This window comes from Cavia porcellus, unplaced genomic scaffold (genome assembly GCF_034190915.1).
Source record: "Cavia porcellus strain 051 isolate PalLab524CR breed Dunkin Hartley unplaced genomic scaffold, mCavPor4.1 scaffold_30, whole genome shotgun sequence".
NCBI classification, from domain to species: domain Eukaryota; kingdom Metazoa; phylum Chordata; class Mammalia; order Rodentia; family Caviidae; genus Cavia; species Cavia porcellus.
Window position 1 is genome coordinate 5,059,342 of NW_026947513.1, and position 18,928 is coordinate 5,078,269.

The 18,928-nt window shown below is 39.6% G+C and overlaps 1 protein-coding gene across 4 annotated transcripts in view; it reads left to right on the forward strand.

Moving 5' to 3' along the window:
- Positions 1-667: 667 nt before the first annotated feature.
- The window catches only part of Gba3 (glucosidase, beta, acid 3 (cytosolic)), a 115,008-nt gene continuing 96,747 nt past the window's right edge, over positions 668-18,928 (forward strand). For 3 of the 4 annotated variants that reach the window (XR_010044606.1, XM_063240318.1, XM_063240319.1), the window contains exon 1: positions 668-821. Coding sequence is in view for 3 of the 4 variants with exons in the window: in XM_063240318.1 (XP_063096388.1) it covers positions 764-821 (58 nt within the window). In the remaining variant the exon portion in view is untranslated. 4 annotated transcript variants of the gene reach the window in all.

An 18,928-nucleotide genomic window follows, 5' to 3' on the forward strand; every position in this document is an offset into this window, starting at 1 on the left:
AACATTTGAGAGGCTGAGTCAGGAGAACTGCCTGAAATTCGAGGCCAGCCTGGGGTACATAGTGAGTTCGAAGGTCAATCTGAACTACATAGTGAGACTCTGATTCAAAAACAAAAAGCAAAAATTATGTTATCCTTGTGAGCATGGCATATTATATGGTCCAACTTGGAATTTTTTGTGCATGTGTGTGTGGTGCTGGGGATTGAATTTAGGGCTATGAGTGGAAGGATGAGGGAGAGAGGGAGGCTGGGGGCAGGAGGAGAGAGATAGAGAAACCTGATACTCTAGATCTTTCGTTCCTATATGCAGAAGTGAATATTTAAAAGAAAGTTAAGAAGCAATAATACGAACCTATTATTTAAATAGAATGGGAAAAAATACCAGGAGAAACTTGAAAATGGGATATAGCTAGGGAGAAAGATCAGGAATTGGGAGGAATTGGCTAAGGAAAAGTTCTAGTAAACTATATAACTTTAATAAACAGTAGCCATGTGTTTCATTAAAGTGAAAGATGAACTTGGCACCCTGGGGCATCTAGAGAGGGCTGGAGGAGAAGGTAGAGTCACTTACCTTGTGTACAGTGATTGGCATTCTTAGCAGGGCTCTGGCCAGTCAAGTGAGATCCTGTAATCTGACTCCCTGCTTGTTTGCACATGTATGTATTCATGTTGACATTTCCTCTGGGGTGAGAGTTCACTTCACACTTGCAGTTACCTAACTCCTCTGGCTGCAGGGTGTTGAACTCTTTGTAGTTTCTGGAACCATGGCTTTCCCGGCAGGATTTGGTTGGGGGGCTGCCACCGCAGCCTATCAGGTGGAAGGTAGGAGAAGCATCTTCCCTTTTCCAGAGCTGGGGTGGATTGCTTTTGGTGACTTTCTCATGTCTGGGAAGGAGAGAGTTTTAGGAGCCAAAAAGAGAAGAAGGAGATGGATTGAAATGTCCACATGGGGTAGTCAAGCTAAGCTCCTTTTTGTACAGAAAGTGTTCATACTCTCTGCTGTCTTTCCTTAGGCATGAAGGGTGGTAGGATAGCTCAGTAGTATTTTCATGTACCCAAGCCTCTGTTAGTTACAATTCACGTGGAAGTGGGTGCTTTTGTAACTGGATCGTGATTTTATTTGTCCCAACCCCTTTTAAGAAGACAATACTTTCTCTTACTGGCTGGAAAAATATTGAATAATTTCCTTCAAAATTCCCTTCTTAGTTGGAAAAAGTACCCTGTTGTGTTTCTGAGGAATACAAAGGCAAGCCAAATGTTCTACAAGGCAGCTCACTTCCTGGGGAAGCTCAGAAGTAAAGGGAGTCCCAAGCGATCTGATGGTAAAGAGAACTCAGAAGGGGCTTGGAGCCTGAGCTGTCTCCTCCCTCCTGTGCACGAGTATATCACTCATATCCTCTTTGAATCTTGATTTCTTAAAACAGGAAGATTAGATTTACTTTCTTAAAACACACATTTCCCACCCAACCACAAGAATAATATTTATTTGGCCAAATAAAAGTGTGAAACCCTGGGTTTAACACAGCCCAGTGAGTTGTTTGTGGTATCTCTCTAAGGCTGCTGTGATGAATTACTGCAGGCTGTGAGCTGTAAGCAATATGAGAGTATTTTGGAAACTAGCACTGGTGACCCAAAGATATAATTAAGCAAATTAAGATGGGATCACACTAGAGTAGGGTTAGCAGTAATCCAGCAAGACTGATATCCATAGGAGATGAAGGCAATTTGAACACAGAGACGCATACATAGAATGCTATGTATAACCAAGGCCGAGACTGGAGTGACCTAGCCATAAGCTAAGAAGCTCGATGGGCCAGTGGCCATGTCCAGGAACTGAGAGGATGCGAGGAAATATCTACCTAGAGCCTCAGTGTGAGGGTAGCCCTGAGGGTACTTACCTTAAATTTGAGTTTCTGGCTCTAGAACTGAGAAAGAATAGTTTTGTTGTTCGAGCTGCCGTCATTTTTATGACATTTTGTTATAACATTCCTAGAAAATTAATGCCACACTAACAAGAACAAGCAGGTCAGTCAGGGAAATCCTTACTTCATATGGTGAGTGCCATGATAATAACATGAGATTGTGGGAAATGGTCATTTAGATTGGGCGGCCAAGGGAGTTCTCTGTGAATCAATGTCATTTCATGTGAAAGTTAAAGAATGAGGTGAGCCATCTGGAGGATGGAGGTGGTGTGGCATTTTCTAAGTGGGGAGGGAGGAAGTATGGTTGATTCTGGCACAACCCATGCTGCCTACAATTCCCAGCATCTCTTGCTGTTTACCAGATGAGCAGAAGGAGAATGCAGAATCTCTGTTGCAGTTGCCTTAACAGATGCATGGAAGATGTCTCCCACGGCAGACTAGAGAGCTGTAGATACAGAGATGTAGTTTTCTGCTCCGTGATGCAAAGCTCACAGAGCCCTGAGATAATGTATGAGAACATCCTGGTAAGCCAGAATTCCATTCTCACTACACAGTATCGTCATTTATATTCTCCCAGATAATTTCTTTGTGTCCAGAGTAGCAGATTCATTAGGCTGGCCTTCTAGGGGAAGACAGAGGGAATCTTCATTAGATTTCTTCTCTGAAGGGAAGTCAGACAGATCAGAGAGAAGCAGCAGAGCATTAGGATGGAGTGAGTAGGATCAGGTGGTAGAAGTGAGAGAGCTGGGGGATTACACAGATGGGCTGAGGAGTCAGGCTTCTTAAGCTCAGGGTCTGTTTCTACTTTTTCCTAGCATTGTGACTTTGGTAGGTTTTTCAGCTTCTCAAGCAACATGACAGCGCAACTTTGGCCATAATGCATTTAGCAGTTTATTTGAATAAAGGAAGGTCTCATAGAGTGAGCAGCACCCTGATCCAGCACAAGTTTGGAGACCTCAACCAAGCAATGTGGAGAGGCAGGACCTATGACACAAGTAAGAAGTGACCTGTAGAAATAGCTCCGTTGGTCACTCTCAGTGCTTGGAAAACTGGGATGCAGTTTGCAGCCTACGCCTGGCTGAAAGCTAGGCTGCTAAGGTTGGCTAAGAATTGGTTAAAGTTAGGTTAGAGCTTGTTTACATATTAAGTAGATTATAATTCTCTGTCTATGGAGAATAGTATGAGGATAGTCATGCTCAAGAAAAAAAATATCACTACAGAGCTTTACATTTCTTCTTTGCCCACGGTGGGTGAAAGTTAATTGAATTTTTCCCCTGTGGGTTAGCCTTTCAGGTTTAACCTTTGGTTGGGTACTGGTAACTCTTTCCATCATTGCTGTAATGAATGTATTTGGTCTCAGTACAGATTTCAGAATTCACAGTGCCACATTGGTTGGATGATTCTTACACTTTTCTCATCTTTCTGCTAATCTAGCCATAATGACATTACTCATCATGCAAAGAAGAGCTGAATACATGCATTTGAGACTTGAGAGTGTATGAAATGTCAGGGAGAATATTATGGTGGTAATCAGAAGAACAATGCCAAGGAATTAACGCTCTTTTCTTATCAAGGTCTTCATAATCCAAATTTACCAATGCAAACAGTCCAAAGTTTAAGCAGTAAGGAGAGTTCAACAATGTTCAAGGCCAGCTGGGCATGGTCTTTGGAGAAATGACAGCAATTATAGATCAAAGTCTCCATAAAATGATCTGATTAAAAAGGTATTCATTTTTATAGTTAGTCTGGTTACACAACTCATAAAGAGATAGGAAACCACTAAAATGAACATAGAGATTAGACAACCTTGGAAGAACCAACCGTTCCACTTATCATTCAGAATGGCCGCACACCAAATGTTGACAGTTCCCCTGAACCCCTTAGGTATTTCTTCTGAGAAATTTTCTTAGGTATTTAGTGACAGTGCCTGGAGAAACAGTAGTATTCACCATCTTTTAAGGTAAGCTTTCTGCAGTAGGGGAACCACAGAAATGAAAGTGCAACATTGAGTTTTGCTCAGCACCACGCACAAACCTCCAACATGGGCAAAGAGGAAATTTAAAGCTTGGTAGTAAGTTGACTGTTTTTGTGGAGCATGACTGTGCTCATCCACCTTCCACGAATGGTTTTTAACTGTTGGAACCCCTGGGAGATCTGAATATCTATTAAACACTAGGTTTCCCCCAATTGTGGACTAGCTTTCAATTACATGCAACTGACACTCCACCTCCAGTAAAATGTGAGTCCCAGGGACACTCACTGTAAAGTATCCTATCTTTATTGTTTCCTTGTTGGTACTAATTTCAATTATTAATTGCTTTGGACTTTGTTTTTGGGGAGTTTAAGTTTTCCAAAGATAACTGTTTGGAAGATAGTTGTGAGCCAGAAAGAGTGAGACCTGAACCGGAAGGGAGGCATAACACAAAGTGAATTCCCCACAGAAGCACTATCCAGTGATGTTGAACCTTGTAGAGACCAGCACCCAGGCTGCAACCACAAACCCACATATTTATCACAAAATGCAAACACTACAATTAAGCCTGAATACTGAGTTTTAGTTAAGAAAACTATCTCATATGTTAACATTTTTTGCTGTAACAGAAAAATTAACATGTGCCATAGGTTCGCCCCCACTGATAGGCCCTCAGTGGTTGAAAAGAGGGTTACCTAGTGGCACGTGAGCAGAATTTGTTTGCTTGTAAATCTGTTTAGCTCCTGAAAAAGGTCCAGTGGGGAAACTTACATTTTGTGGTTTCTTTGGAAGCCGTTGCTCACTTCAGACTGGAGCAGTCTTCGCTGCTCTGTCCTGACCTCCTGTCTTCTGGAGGTCTCAGGGAGCGGCTCCGTCTGTCTGCCTGGAGGCAGGTTGTCTCAGGTTCTTCTGCCCAGGCTCGCTCCAGCCCTCTGTGAAGGCCTCTTTATCTGTGGCCCCAGATGGCTGTTAGCTCTCTATGGAGAGTTTCCTCCCAGGCTGCTCTTTCTGTCAGCTCCTCGAAGGTCTCTCCTATGTTTGCTTGCTTTCCAGCCTGTAAGTGCTGGGTTTGGAGCCTCGCTCAAGCACTTACTAGCAGAGTCAGGGCAAATGACTCCTTTGGGCCTCTGTTTCCTTACCTGTGAAGCAGGAAACTGGTCATGCCCATTCTGTAGCCTTGTCCTTGGTTATGTATGGAGTGGGAATACAAGAGTACCTAGCATATAAAGGTCACTAAATACTAATACCCAGAGTGCTATCTTTTTCCTTTTTAGGATTACACTTGACTATAAGATTTAGGTTATCTACTCCAGTAAGCTTCTTTTTTAGACTGAAAATTAGAACAGATTCCTGCTTTTTCCTTCCTACCATCTCTTTTCTACTGCCTGCATGGAAGTCAGTACATGGTTTTGTCAGATCATTGTGATCTGGGATTTAAAAGCTGAGGTCAGCCAGGCATGGTGGCGTCTGCCTCAAGCATGGGTTCACCGTGCGTTTGAGGCCAGACTGGGCTACATAGTAAGTTTGAGCCTGTACTACAAAGTGAGATCGACTTTTAAAAAAGTGCCATCAGCCTGTCACTTTTTGGGTATGAGAATCTTTGAACTTTTGTGCTGTGCTGGCCTCTGAAAATCTGTAGTACCTATGTAATTTATAAATATTCATGACAGCTGAGGACTGATCGTGAATCACATTTGTAAAACCAAAAAACAAACAAACAAACCAAACCCCTATTTGGTGGTGTGTCATATAGCTTCTTCCACTGATTGTGTGTGTAGGTACATTGTGTTCAGATACACCTCTTGAGGCCTCTGAGAGCTTAGTAGCATGCCCTCTACTCACCCCTGTAACAAACGAAAGTACTTGGGTCCTTTGGTTTTAGTAGGGGAGGGCGTTGGGGCCTTTGCAAGGGGAAGGAGGGTGAATGAACAGGGCAGAGAACGGGTGCCTGTTCCTCGAGGCCTCCTGACACAGTGACTCCTCGGTTCACCAGATCCAGGGCCCTTCCTTCTTCCGGGGCTTGTTCTATCCTTTCTGCTTCTCCTCTGGCTACTTTGTTGTTTATGGTTTAAAAGAAGGGTTTAATGTTTATTATAGAACAGTTGACTGGGTGGCGCCTTGAGCCTTTTGGAGGAAAGCACAATAAATCTAATAAATAAATAATAAATAAGTGGTATAAGCAGGAGGAAAATTATGTGCTTTAGGTGAGTTGTAAAGAACATTGTAAAATCTGTAAAATGTATTTGTTAGACTACGAGTCAGAGAAGAAAATGCAGGTAATCATTGTGCATACAGAAGTGAGTCTGGTAATATTTTTCAACACAGAAGAATTCTCATGATTTTAACCCTTTGTGAAGCTGGCTATACCCAGTACGTCTGACCAGAGGAATGGAAGGCACAGAAACAGCAGGTAGCTTGGCGATATTTTGTTTGCTTTCTCGCAGGCCACAGTGGAGCTATGAAAATGACATTGAAGAACCAATTCTATGGTTCATATGAGCTTATAACTCCCAAATATTTCAGAGAAAGCTCTTAAGGGGTGAATGTGCTCTGCAAAATCTCACAAATCTTAACCAGAGTCTAAACTACTCCATTAATGCTTCCAAGTGGGATCTGGAGTTTGTGGTTCTCAGGGAGGCAAAGGCCCTGGCTTTATGAACGCCATTCTGAACACTCTGTGCCGCACTGGATATCAGTTTACGGATTGCTTTGAATTTATCTGACTTTGGTTTCATGTTGGTAAATTTGGGGATCATGGTTACTTATCTCTGTTCTGGTGCATCAAAGGAGGAATTTTATATTTAGAAATTTGAGGATATTTTTATACTATAATGAGGGAGCATGAACAGGATCATTGCATGAACTGGTTTTAGGTCAGGTTTATAATTATCTTGTTTATTCTCTTCTTCTTTAGAAAACAAATTTATCTAGTCTGCACAAACCCGTGCAAGAAGGACACAACCACTGGTGTAGATGTCAGTAACAAGTCTGGTATTCTCTAGACTGTTTCTTGGTTGTTTTTCCCATTCAATTGATTTCAGCTCTGTTTCTTGTAACCCATTTTATGCTAAATTCTTTGTATGAAACATTCAGTTTGGGACTTGATCTATTGGCTGCCCTTGCTACTTACTCTTCTGGAATGATGGTAGCTGGATAGATTTGTTTCTTGTATGGAAAGAGAGACAGAGAGAGAGAGAGAGACAGAGAGAGAGAGAGAGAGAGAGAGAGAGAGACAGAGAGGAAAGAAAAAAAGAGAAAGAAAAAAGAAGGAAAGAAAAAGAAAGAGAGAAAGAAAGGAAGAAAGAGATCCAAATTTAAAATATTTATTTATTCCTTGATGTGTAAATAAAAAGGAAGAAGCCAACATTTGCTTATGAAATGTATCATAGTTTAAAAGTTAAGAAGATAAAACAATCCTTATTTTGTTCTTCCAGTTTCAAATTGGAGACACACTGAGATCTCAAACTGCTTCTTGCTTTGAGTGCAACGTGAAATTAATAATGGAGAAGTATTACTTAGACAGGGGTGGTGTTCAAATATTTATCAGCTGATACTCAGCATTCAGATAGGCAAGCCGAGTCACTGGTGTAGACGAAATTGGCAAAAGCACTGACCAATCACAGTGAAGGCAATCCAGAAACAACCACTGAGGCCATATTTATACATACTGAGTGTTGGAAAAAGACAGATCTGGAATGTATTGGACTCTATTTTTGGGCTACTGAAAAACTGAATTACTTCGTTAAGCTTCAGACCTCTTGCCACAAATTTCTTAATGATGGTCTCTGTTTTTTTCCACCCAAAATTTCGCTGGTTGAATATCGGTCACCTGTTTTTGTGCTTTGATCTGTATTGATTTTCTCAACTCTTCTTTGCAAATTACTATACTTAAGCTGTGTTTGGACTTTAGTTATGTTCATTCTACTTTTTAGTCCTTCTGTTAAATACTTAGTGCCAAAGATATTTGTAGTCTTTAGGAACAAATTCTTTGTTTCTTTTCAAAGAACCTAAGCTTTTTTTTCTAGATATTGTCATGCTTCAATCCATTTAAAAATGCTAATTTAAAAAAATTAAGTTCTCAATTCGACAATCGTACTTCTGGGTATTATGTGAAATCAGTTCATTAAGAGATGTCTGCACATCTAGGTATGCTTCAAGATTATTTATTTAGCCAAATGATGGAATCACCTGGTGTCTATCCACAAATGGGTAGAGAGGAAAACCTGAGATGTATGTACCATGCAAGATTACTCATCCTCATAACGTAAATTCTGTCAACACTTATGGAATTGCAGGACTATACAAAGTTAAATATGCCGGTCACAGAAGAACAAATTCTGTATGCTATCTCTTATATGCAGAATCTAAAGCAATTGAACTGATAAAAGGAGGAAATTAGTGTTGGTTTGAGAGACCAGGGATGAAGAAATGCTAGACATAGTTTCAGTCAGACAGGAGGAATGTAGTTTTCTTTTTGCTTTTAGCATGCTGCATATGAATATAAATTTAGTAGTGTACATTTCAAAATTGCTAAAAAGAGTACCTTTTTAATGTTCTCACCACAAAAAGTTCAGTATTTCCAGCAAGGATGTTGTTAACTAACCTGCTCACATTATACTCACAAATCACTAACATTTCTTTATAGCTCATAAATACACACTATTGTAGCTGGTCAGTTTATAAAAATTTAAAAATAAAATTTTAATTAATCACAATCTGTGAGATCTTTGGGATAAAATATTAAATTCTTTTTAGTATTATCTTTGCTATTTTTGAGGGTTTAAAAAAAATCCTTTAAATTACTTGTTTTGGTCTGATGCCTGATGATCTTTAGGGGCTGGTTCATGTTTATGAATGAAAGAATATGTTGATTAATATCAGTAAGTGATTTAAGCTCCCTTTGAAGTTAGCACTATTAGCCAAACCAAGGTGCTCCACAGTGAACAACAGAGTTCTGGTTAAGTAGGAGGGGTATATTAAGTAGGAGGGGTATTAAGTCCTTTCATAAAGGACTTAAGCCTCATGTGCCTGCCGGAAAACAAGGACTTCCAGGAGGAACAGGGTGTTTGTTTGCTTTTTACTTTTGGATTTCCTGGCTCCATTTACCTTCAAGTTCCGCTCTAGAGTTTATTCTACTTCACTCAGCTTTGCCAGTACCTATGACAATAATCCCTCCAGGTAACTCCTCTTGCTTTCATGAGGCATTTCAGCATGGGCTAAGAGCACCACCAACTGTTCCATTAATGGATGAGAGAAACCGGTCAGGCCAACAGTAGAACAGATCTAATTAATCGCCATGATGAGTACTGCCAAGTGGGGGCTACTGTCCTCCACCATGGTCCAACCAAGATTCTCTAGGAAAACCTTCCTCATCCTTCCCAGTGGTCGTCCATGTGTTCATATGGGAATGCTTCGCCTAAATTTCTCAGGAAGAGTGGCTGTCTTTCCTTTCTAATTTCCTGAAGTACTTGAGAACAGTAATTCTATTGGGAGCCTTTTTTGATTTCATCTCAGTTGTGGATTGCTTTCTTTAATTACTGTCATTTCATGAGAGTTGTGAGAAGGAGAAGGAGAATTAAATATGTATGCTTCATTCCCCACCTTCAATGAAAGTCTTTATTAACATAAATAAAGCTTTAATATAATATTAATTTATGTATGGATCTTTATTAACATGCATTAATATATGGCAGTGTCTCATAAACTATGAGGTATTATTCACAGTTAATTAATGAATTTCCCTTTTTAAAAAATGTATGCTCTCTTCTTTTTAACATTATTATTTTCCTTGTCATTGCAAATACATCCAATTTCTAGAAATTCTAGTCTTATAAGTTTTATAAAGAAGATGCATACCAAAGACTGAATATTTGTGTCTCTTTCTCAAATGTATGTCCTGAAACCCTAGTTCTCAGTGTGGTTGTATAAGGAGGTTTGGCCTTGGGGGATGATTAAGCATGAAGTTATGCTTATGAGTGGACTCCTGCCTTATAAGGTCTATCCAGTCATCTTTTTTACTCCAGAAAAGGGTTTGAAGGGAGAGGATTTGTCCATGGGCTGGTGAGTGTGTTTTCTTAGTTCTATTTTCATGAGTGTGTGCTTGTGATACATGATAATTTCATTTTCCAGTGCTAGCATCACCACCTCAGCTCTACCTAGATCATTAATATTAGATTCTCCTAAGAAATCTAGATCCCTCAAATGTGAAGTTCAGAGCAGGGTTTAAGAATCTAATGTGGCCAGGAAACAGAACTCAGGTGGTAATTCGAGTGATGGAGAGCAGCTGTGAAAGCAGACACATCTCTGCTTGCTTGCCCACCGCTTACTTCCTGCTGTGTGGGCCTGTTCCCGACAGCCAATGGACTGGTTCCCATCAGTGGCTTGGGAGTTGGCAAAACTTGTTATAAGAAAAACCCTGGAGATCTTTCTTCCTTCCTCCATCACATTGAGAACACAGACAGAAAAAGCTTTCTAGAAACTATGAAGGTGGACCTCACCAGAACCTGATCATGCTGATACCAGGCTCTCAGATACCCAGCCTCCAGAACTGTGAGAAACAAATTTCTCTTGTTTATTAGCCACCTACTCTGTGGCATTTAATTTGACTGAGAAACCTGAGAAAATGTGATAACATGAAATCAATGGAATTATAGACAGTCAAATGACATATTTAGATACTGTGAGAAAAGTCACAGTGGAAGTTATTTTTGGTTATCATATAATTCTTGGTTATTATGACCAAGAAAGACCATTCATGCACACATTTGCTTCTGGGGTCAGCAGGTCTAAGCTATTCACATTTTTTATAATCTCTTACTTCCCTTTATTTCTGAATGCACAGAGTCTTCATGGCCTGAGTTTTTCTGTACCTTAGTTGGCTTTATGGGAAAAATTGAAAAATATCTGTTGCCATTGCTATTGGTATTCGTGACTTATTTATTGACAAAAGTCTGCTCACCTGCTGATGCATTCGTTAGTACTGGCCAGACTTCTAGTAAAATGAATGTTTTTCACATATTCAGGAGTTTTGTGTATGTCTGCATAACTTTGTATAAACTAGTTATAGATGTTTAAAAAAATCTAAATGGTAAAAATAAAAATAAAAAAACACCAACCAGAGATATATTTTAAGTTTTTCAGTAAATTTTTTACCTCTTCATTTATAGATTCACCGGCACATGCACATTTTTCTACTATAAGACTTTTTCAAAATGGTTTTGATTTTCTTAAGAAGTTTACTAATATCTTGGTTAGCTATAACGTGGCTCTGAATTTTTTCTTCTTTTCCTGTGCCATCTCTCCCATATCTGTCTTTCAGTGGTGCACATGGATGTTACACAGAAAGATTAATTGAGTCAACATATGACTCATTTGTGTTTAACCTTGAGAAACAGGAAACAAATAGCTGTGTCTCAATAATTTATTTGGAGTGTGGGCTCTATATATTGACCCAAATACTTGTGTACAAACGTTTCTTGTCACCACTAAATCAGTCAGTTAAGACAGGATATTTATTAGTTTGATGAATATATGCCAGGATTTTATTGGAAAAAGGAGGTCCGAGTTGTTGTTGTTGTTTCCTGGACCTGCTAATCTGGTAGAAGTTGCTTTTCAGCTATGTTCGTTAGTGAAAAGATAAAATGAATCTTTAAAAATTACTAGGTTGGCACACAGGTATTTGTGTGCTGTATCCTCTGAGTCTGTCAATTATACTTCTTTATAAGTTACTTCCAGCTTTCCTTTAGCTTTGGAACTTACCGCCATGCTGTCTCCTCCCTTCCTTGTCCCTTCTTCCGGTCTCTCTTATGCACTGATTTCTACATTTCAGATCCTGGCAGACTTACTATTTCTTGGAAACAGAGCATGAACTCTGAAATTTGAACCCTGATTCCATCTCTTACAGTCATGTAATCTTGGAAGATAACCAAGTTGTGTAGGTCTCAGTTTTCTTATTAATGAAATGGGAGAAGAGAGAATACCTATCTGTGAATTAATGTAAATATTAAATGTATTTCTGAATCAGATGCTTAGGACAGAATTGGGCAAGCTATAAGTATTCAATAGATTTTAATCATTAAGAGATTTTAATGTCACCTTACCTTCTACAGGGTAACTTCTGGACTTCTTGAATGACAGAAAAATCTCTGTAATTTCATCTCTGATGATATATGAAATCTCTTGTCTTGCTTCTTCACAAATATTTTATTCTTTATCCAAGATAAGGTACAAGTAATTCTTAAAATACACCATGACCTTCATGCCTCTGTACCTTTGCACCTGCCGCTCCGTTTGCTTGAATGCCCATACAACTGTTGGCATGGACAGAGATCAACCGAATACAAAGGTTCAGGCTCCTTAAACCAGGGCAGGGCTGTTTCTACTGCAGCATACAGCCTCCTTCTTCTTTGTCTCTTACACTGGTCTTCTGAGTATGTTACTGCGAGCTTGGCAGTACTCACAAAGGACTCGGTGTCTGATGGGGCAAAAGCAATTTTACTTCATTTGACAAAGCTCTTCTCCAAACATTTCAGATAACATGTATAATATGATTTTTTTTCCTTCAGGGCGTTTGACAATTACTCCATGATTTTAAGAATGACTAGTACGAGTGCTGATGTGGACATGATACTGTGTGTGTGTGTGTGTGTGTGTGTGTGTGTGTGTGTGCGTGTGTGTGTGTGTTTTGGGTGGCTATGTGGTCAAGCTAGGACCCTGTTTTCCTTTCACTGTGCTTTGTAGCTCTGTTTCTTAAGGTACCTTAGACCAGAAGAACAAATCCACCTTGGTTTTGGATCTTTTTCAAGGTGTCTGCTCTTGCTTTTATTAGTGTAGATAATCAGAATTTGATTGTAAAATATGCCCGGGCCAAATACAAGGGCTTTTAAAATTGTCTGCTGTTTTAGATTATCCAGGCTACTGATCCTCTTTCTTTAGCATGGATAATTGAGAGTGGACTGGGCTGAAGAATGTTAAGCAGAACCAATTGACAAAATAAATGAGATTCAAAAAATCCTTTACATTTAAATATTTAAAAAGGCATTTTCTAATTTGAAAGGATTTATTTTAGATCTTGAAACTGTAAATATATTTGGTTTTAAATTGCTTCAAAACAGGAAACTATTTCCTATGATGCGTCCATTTAAGCTAAATACTAATTATAATAACATACCCTTAAAGGAATTAGGGGTAAAATTGAAAATATAGAGAAGAGGTCAGACACTTCGAGATTCAATGTCAAATCTTTTTATAACCATGATTATGTTTCATCTAGGTAAGAGAAGGTGGGAGGCGTTTCAAATTCTGAAAAATATCTCTCTTCAGATAGTAGAGGCTATTTTTCTTTACTGCTAATGAGCAATAACAATTTAGAGAAGGGTATATTTTGAATGCTGGTTTTGGAACAAAAATATTCTGATTCCTAAGAATATCTGGCCACATTTGCTTCTCATTCTCGCCCCCTCATCTTTCCCCATGCACTTGTGAATCCAGGTGGAAATGTACTTGCAGGCCAATGAGGAACAAAGAGGACAATTTCCCCAAGGAACACTGCTGTAAGTGGGGGCTGGTGTCACTGAATACCCTTCAGGAGTGTGGTGACCTGAACAGAGTGGAGCTGGCCTGGAACTTAGAACAGAATGTAAGAGACAACGGTGAGCTTCCTTGTTTATGCAGCGCATAAACATGGGTTTTGAAACATTACCCATTTTTATTTTGGGAATTGCCAAGCTAAATCTCAAAATCTCCCACCACACCTATGAATAATCATGTAAATACAGGCTCTGAGACCCAGGGAGCAAAGTGTGTCATTTACTCTAAAAGCAATAATCTGCTTTGGAGTCATTGTAGTCCATCACGCAGATGCATACTTGGGGATCTTTGAAAAAGCAGTGTTTTTTGTCTTGACGGCCTGTTTCTTTACATATTTTCTACATTATTTTCTAGGATAAGATGACTGATACAGGTGAAGGATGCACATCAGCTGCTCTGGGACTGAGTGGACATGATGGTTCTTTCACTGTGTAACATTCCAAAGGGGCTTTGCTGGTGTTTTTAATATCATGAAGGGGCTTTGTTCATTGTCTACTGTATTTATGTAAACAGAAGACAGGAATAGAGGAGTTAAATTCTATAATAGAACCATCAGTTCCCTGTAATGCTGAGAGCCTAGCAAACATAGGCACCAAGAACTTCTTTTGCCCAAATGGTTTGATAGAGATCTGAGGGGTTCCTGGCATAGATATACAAAAAGGCAAAGTGTGTCTCCAGAATCACCCTACTAACTCTCACTATGGCTCAAAGAAAGACCAGATGCAGCCACAGGAAACTATGATGAGGCTGGGCTCTGGCTGGGTGATAAATTTTCTCTTGGTTGCAGAGAAATTATGCAAAAAGATTCAGGAAAGGTCTGTCCTGTATTGTAGTTAGAGACCCAATTTCTCTGGCAAGAAATAATTAATTAAATGAAATTATGACTATTTAAATTACTGCTGTAGAGTTATTTGCTTGTCCCAATTAGGTATTTATCTCTGCTGGGGACCACAGCTCGAGGGTGTACAGGTGAATAAAATGATGACACGAATCCGGAGTGTCAGTGGAAGAGAGGCATGCTCAAGGCTAGTGTGATGTGACATCTCTTACAAACAAACACAGGCAGTCGGAACACGCATGGCAGGAGGGCGCTATAAGGATAGAGGATGTGGTAGAGATTTGTTGTGGTCTCTATCCTGGGTTTTTAGAGGGATTGCTTTTATTTAAGTTTAGTTTTCAGGGACAGACATGAAAAAACTGTATAGTGAGAAAAAACAATTTGAGCTAAGAAAAAAAAGTATGAATACTTATGTTGTCCTTGAGGGAATGGTGGAGTTATTTCAAGTTAGGTAGGTCAATGGTTTTTGAATTTAAACAGCTTAGAATATATGTAAATCACTTGGGATTCTTCTAATCACTTGGACCTTCATGAAACACTATATAATAACTGTATTTATGAATAACATCCAGGAATTTACCTTTTTGGCAAGTATGCTGCATGAGTGTTTTGTAGGTGTGGCTCATGCATTGATAGGGCATGATATGTTTGCTGATGCTAGGGCGAATGGTAGGATGGGAAATTAAAAAGTTAGAATAAGTTCCTGTTGTAATTCATATAAAGTGCCAGGCTAAAGAATTGGTGATAAGTCATGTGCATTAGGTATTTGTTAGCTGTGAAATGCTCTTAAGCAAAGGGAGTAATGGAACCAGTTCTGTGTACTAGAAAGAGCTATACGTGAAGCATGGAAGATAAATCAAAGGAAGGAGCTATGGAGGCTTGGAAACAGTAGTCAGGCTGTGGCCATAGGTGGGGTAGGTAACGATGACCTGGATTTTGGTGCAAAGAAAGATGTAGGAAAAATTTGTAAAGTGGTATCACTGAGGGAGAACCAGCAGGCCATAGTTATGAAAACAAGGGAGGGTATAAAAGAAATAAGAAGTCTAAGTCCGGTGTGACTATTTTTAGTATCTATTGGCTGGTGATGCTATAAATAGAAGTAAAATACACTAAAGGAAAACCAGGTTTTGAGGGGTGTGGTGTATGGCAGAAATAGAATAGATTCAATATATACCTAAGATTTCCATAGGTAATTTTCAGGAAATGTCTGGGAAGCAACTGAAAATATCTATCTCCACTTCAGGTTAGACTTGCTTATAGTCACTGGGGCATAGCTAGTGATTGAGGTCATAATGGAAAGAGAATGCACAGAACAAGGTTATAAAGGAAAGCAAGAGGTATCAGGATGAGCAAGCTCGAAATGTCTAGAAGTTCTGTGGATTAGAAAAACTCAGAAGCCTATATAAACTGACAGTGTCACAGAATCTCAGAACGAGTAGAAAGAATTTTAGAAGTCTTCCAGTTCAGAGGATTTTAAATGTGTTTCAGTGCAGCAGACCCAGATTTTCAAGAAAATATAACTGGAGATGCTTATAAAAGACAGAGATGGAGCTTCTCGGGCTGAAGGGAGGTGAGAGAATGTGAGAGAATAAGCATTAAGTTTCTTCCTTTCTCCTTCCTCACGTGGCTACAGGGAACATGGTTCTTGAAAACACCAGTGTATATTCTTTGTATATAGAGGCTGGGGTGATTGGTTGATATGATCAATGTCATCCAACTCATTTGTGACAGGGCCAGTGCATGTGGCTATGGTAAGCTCCACAAACAAGCAATGCAAAGCAATGTGGAGCTCACAGCCACCATGGATGATGCTGTTCAGGAGAAGAGGTACCATTCCAAGTTACACTGCTCAGGACAGGACGAGTGGAGGTGGTAGATTTTGAGAAGTTAAAACATTTAGAGATTCAGTTTCTTGGTTTTTTAAAGTTTATATTAGATTGGAAAAAGAAAGGGGGTTTTCCCAAGGATTATAAAATTGAGGAACTGTGATAGATTGTGTTGTAGTCAGGGATTGTGTGGAGAACAATTAGAATCAGGACATGGAGTTTATAATATTATTTTTATGATGGTTACCCAAAGTTAACACAAGAAATGCAGGTGATCTATCCATAACATTAAACACATAGAATATTTAGCCAAGGGCCTGAATCCCACAGCAATGTCCCACATGAGTCCAGATGAAGACCCAGAGCTCATGACAGTGCCTCCCATGTGTCCAGCTAGAGGGCTAGAGCCCACAAGAAGACTCACACCAGTTTGTTTTATGGATCCGTGCTGGGAAGGCCCAAAGGTCAGTGGCAGAAACTAAGAATTCTATGCCAGTGGGGTGAAGGAGCTGTGCTGGTAGGTTGAGGGTTCTATGCTGGAGCTGAGGAGTCATGCTCACAACAAAGACCATTGCTGTCCTGAAAACACGACAGCCATTCTCAGTGACACAGAGCTCCTCCGATGATAAGCAGTCAAGTACATGCCAGGAAACCAGTGTGAGGAGTTCATCCTGGAGACCAAGTGGCACATGTCTTTCCTTCTGGAGCCAGGAAGCAATGCTCAATTTGAGGACCAGAGCTTCTCCAGGAGAACCAACAGCTCAAACAGCAACACATAGGAGAACTCACAATGCCTCAACGCCTTCCTTCTCCTTTTCCCCATCTCTATATATGCTGGCAATTTTCCTCAGGAGGAACATCTATGCACAGCAGCATGGTGATTTAATTCTTCGGGCATTAAGTTGACCACCAGTTTTTAGTTCATAACAGGTTGTAACACAATTATGCTTTATCCCCACTCAAATGCTAATAGCCAGGGAACTTTCATGGTGGGACAGACTGCAGCTTTCTTTTTGTGTGTGATTAGGGGCTCTTTGGGACGGCAACTTGTGTGAGAGATGATGGCTTTGTAATATGACATCATTGTAAAGCAAATACAGTTTCCTTTCGGCATGTATATTTATCTAAGAATCTGTTAAGTGTTGTTGTTGGAATACCCCTTTATCCTGCCAACTGGCATATGGTAGAAATGGTCTAGCTACCGTAATCGATAATTAATGTAAAAAAAAAACAAACCAACCTCCAGCAAATTCTACATTCAGGGAGTTATTTTGAGACACTAGAAAAAATTTTGTATTACTGAATACTGACTCAATGATTTCTGGGAGACTTCAAGAAAAGTCAATTAGTTCCTGATTTGAAGGAATCTCAAGTTATTCTAAATAGCTTTGCTAATATCAAAAAGTTCTGTTCCTGAGCTAGCAAGCTGCTATAAGTTCCCTGCCAATGTTCTCTCTTAGAAAGCTGCCCATGGGATATAAATCTTTTTAAGTGCATTTTTTCCTATCAATTGTTTCATTTAGAAAAAGTCCATTGGCTTGATACTAAGTGGTATATTTAATAGTGTCAATAAATTCTAAGATTGGAGACTGGGTACTATAATTTTCGATGTTTTAATGGTCCCAATTGTTTAAGTTCTTTGGCCTTGGTTCATTTTCTTGACCTTTGTTTGTTTGTTCAAATGGCCTAGGAAAATTTCAGCCACTTGCAGTGGTGTTATATATTGGCTCTTGATGTATGTGATTTAAATCTAGAAAATACTGTATTAAAATAGGCTATTGAATAGTATTTGAAAGATTAAATTAGGTCAATACAACAACAAATGGATAACTGAATTAGGCAAATGTTCAAGTAAAAATGCAACTTCATAATTACTCTGAGTTAACTACAATTATATAAAACTATCGAGGAAGACGATTAAAGATGATACTGTAAGCCATTAGTAAAAAGATAATATAAAGTAGCTGCTACTAGTACCAGTGCTTCTATATTCCAGGCACAGGAGAAACAGGAAAGCAAATCTGATTTCTTGTGCTTGTAAGCAACATTGTCTTGATTTGTTATTTAACTTCTTCAAGACTTCTCTCAAGTAAGTACACATACAATTTAGAGCTTTTTAGAAGGGCAGCATGGAATAATTTAGGAAACTTTTTAGTATAGGGCCTGGACTTTTTAAAAACAATGCAAATAATGTTGTTAATCCTCATCCTTCTATCTTTCAACACCTCCCATGGTCACCGTTGCAATCATCATCATCATCATCATCATCACCATGGTCCCCATCATCAGGTGCTGTGTTAGTCTGTGTCCTCAGAGAAGCAGATAACAGGAGGGTATTGAACAAACACAAAGTTGATTAAGAAGAGCTTTTCATGGGAGCAAATGAGGAGGAAATCAGGAGGGGCTGACATGGATGGGTGACAAGTGAAGGAGCAAAGAATGAAGAAAAAGACATGAGTAAACCACGGAGTCTGCCGTACTGTTAAAGAGGCCTTGAACAAGATCTTTGGAGGACTATCCTTGATCCAGTCCCTGTCAGAAGAGTCTCACATCTTCCAGGACCAGGCTTGCCTTTGTAGACGTGCCATAGCCAGCACTGGCTGGCGACAACACAGAGAAGCAAGGCCTCCCTGATAGCACCGGGGTGAGTTTCAGGGCTGTGCACAGACCTTGGACAGCCCTGAGACTGGAGAGTGGCAGCCTGTTCCTACGGCTGTCACTGGAAGAACTTCAGATGTTAAAAACAATCCTTCCAGTTTTGTATTCCATTAACTTTCTGTGTT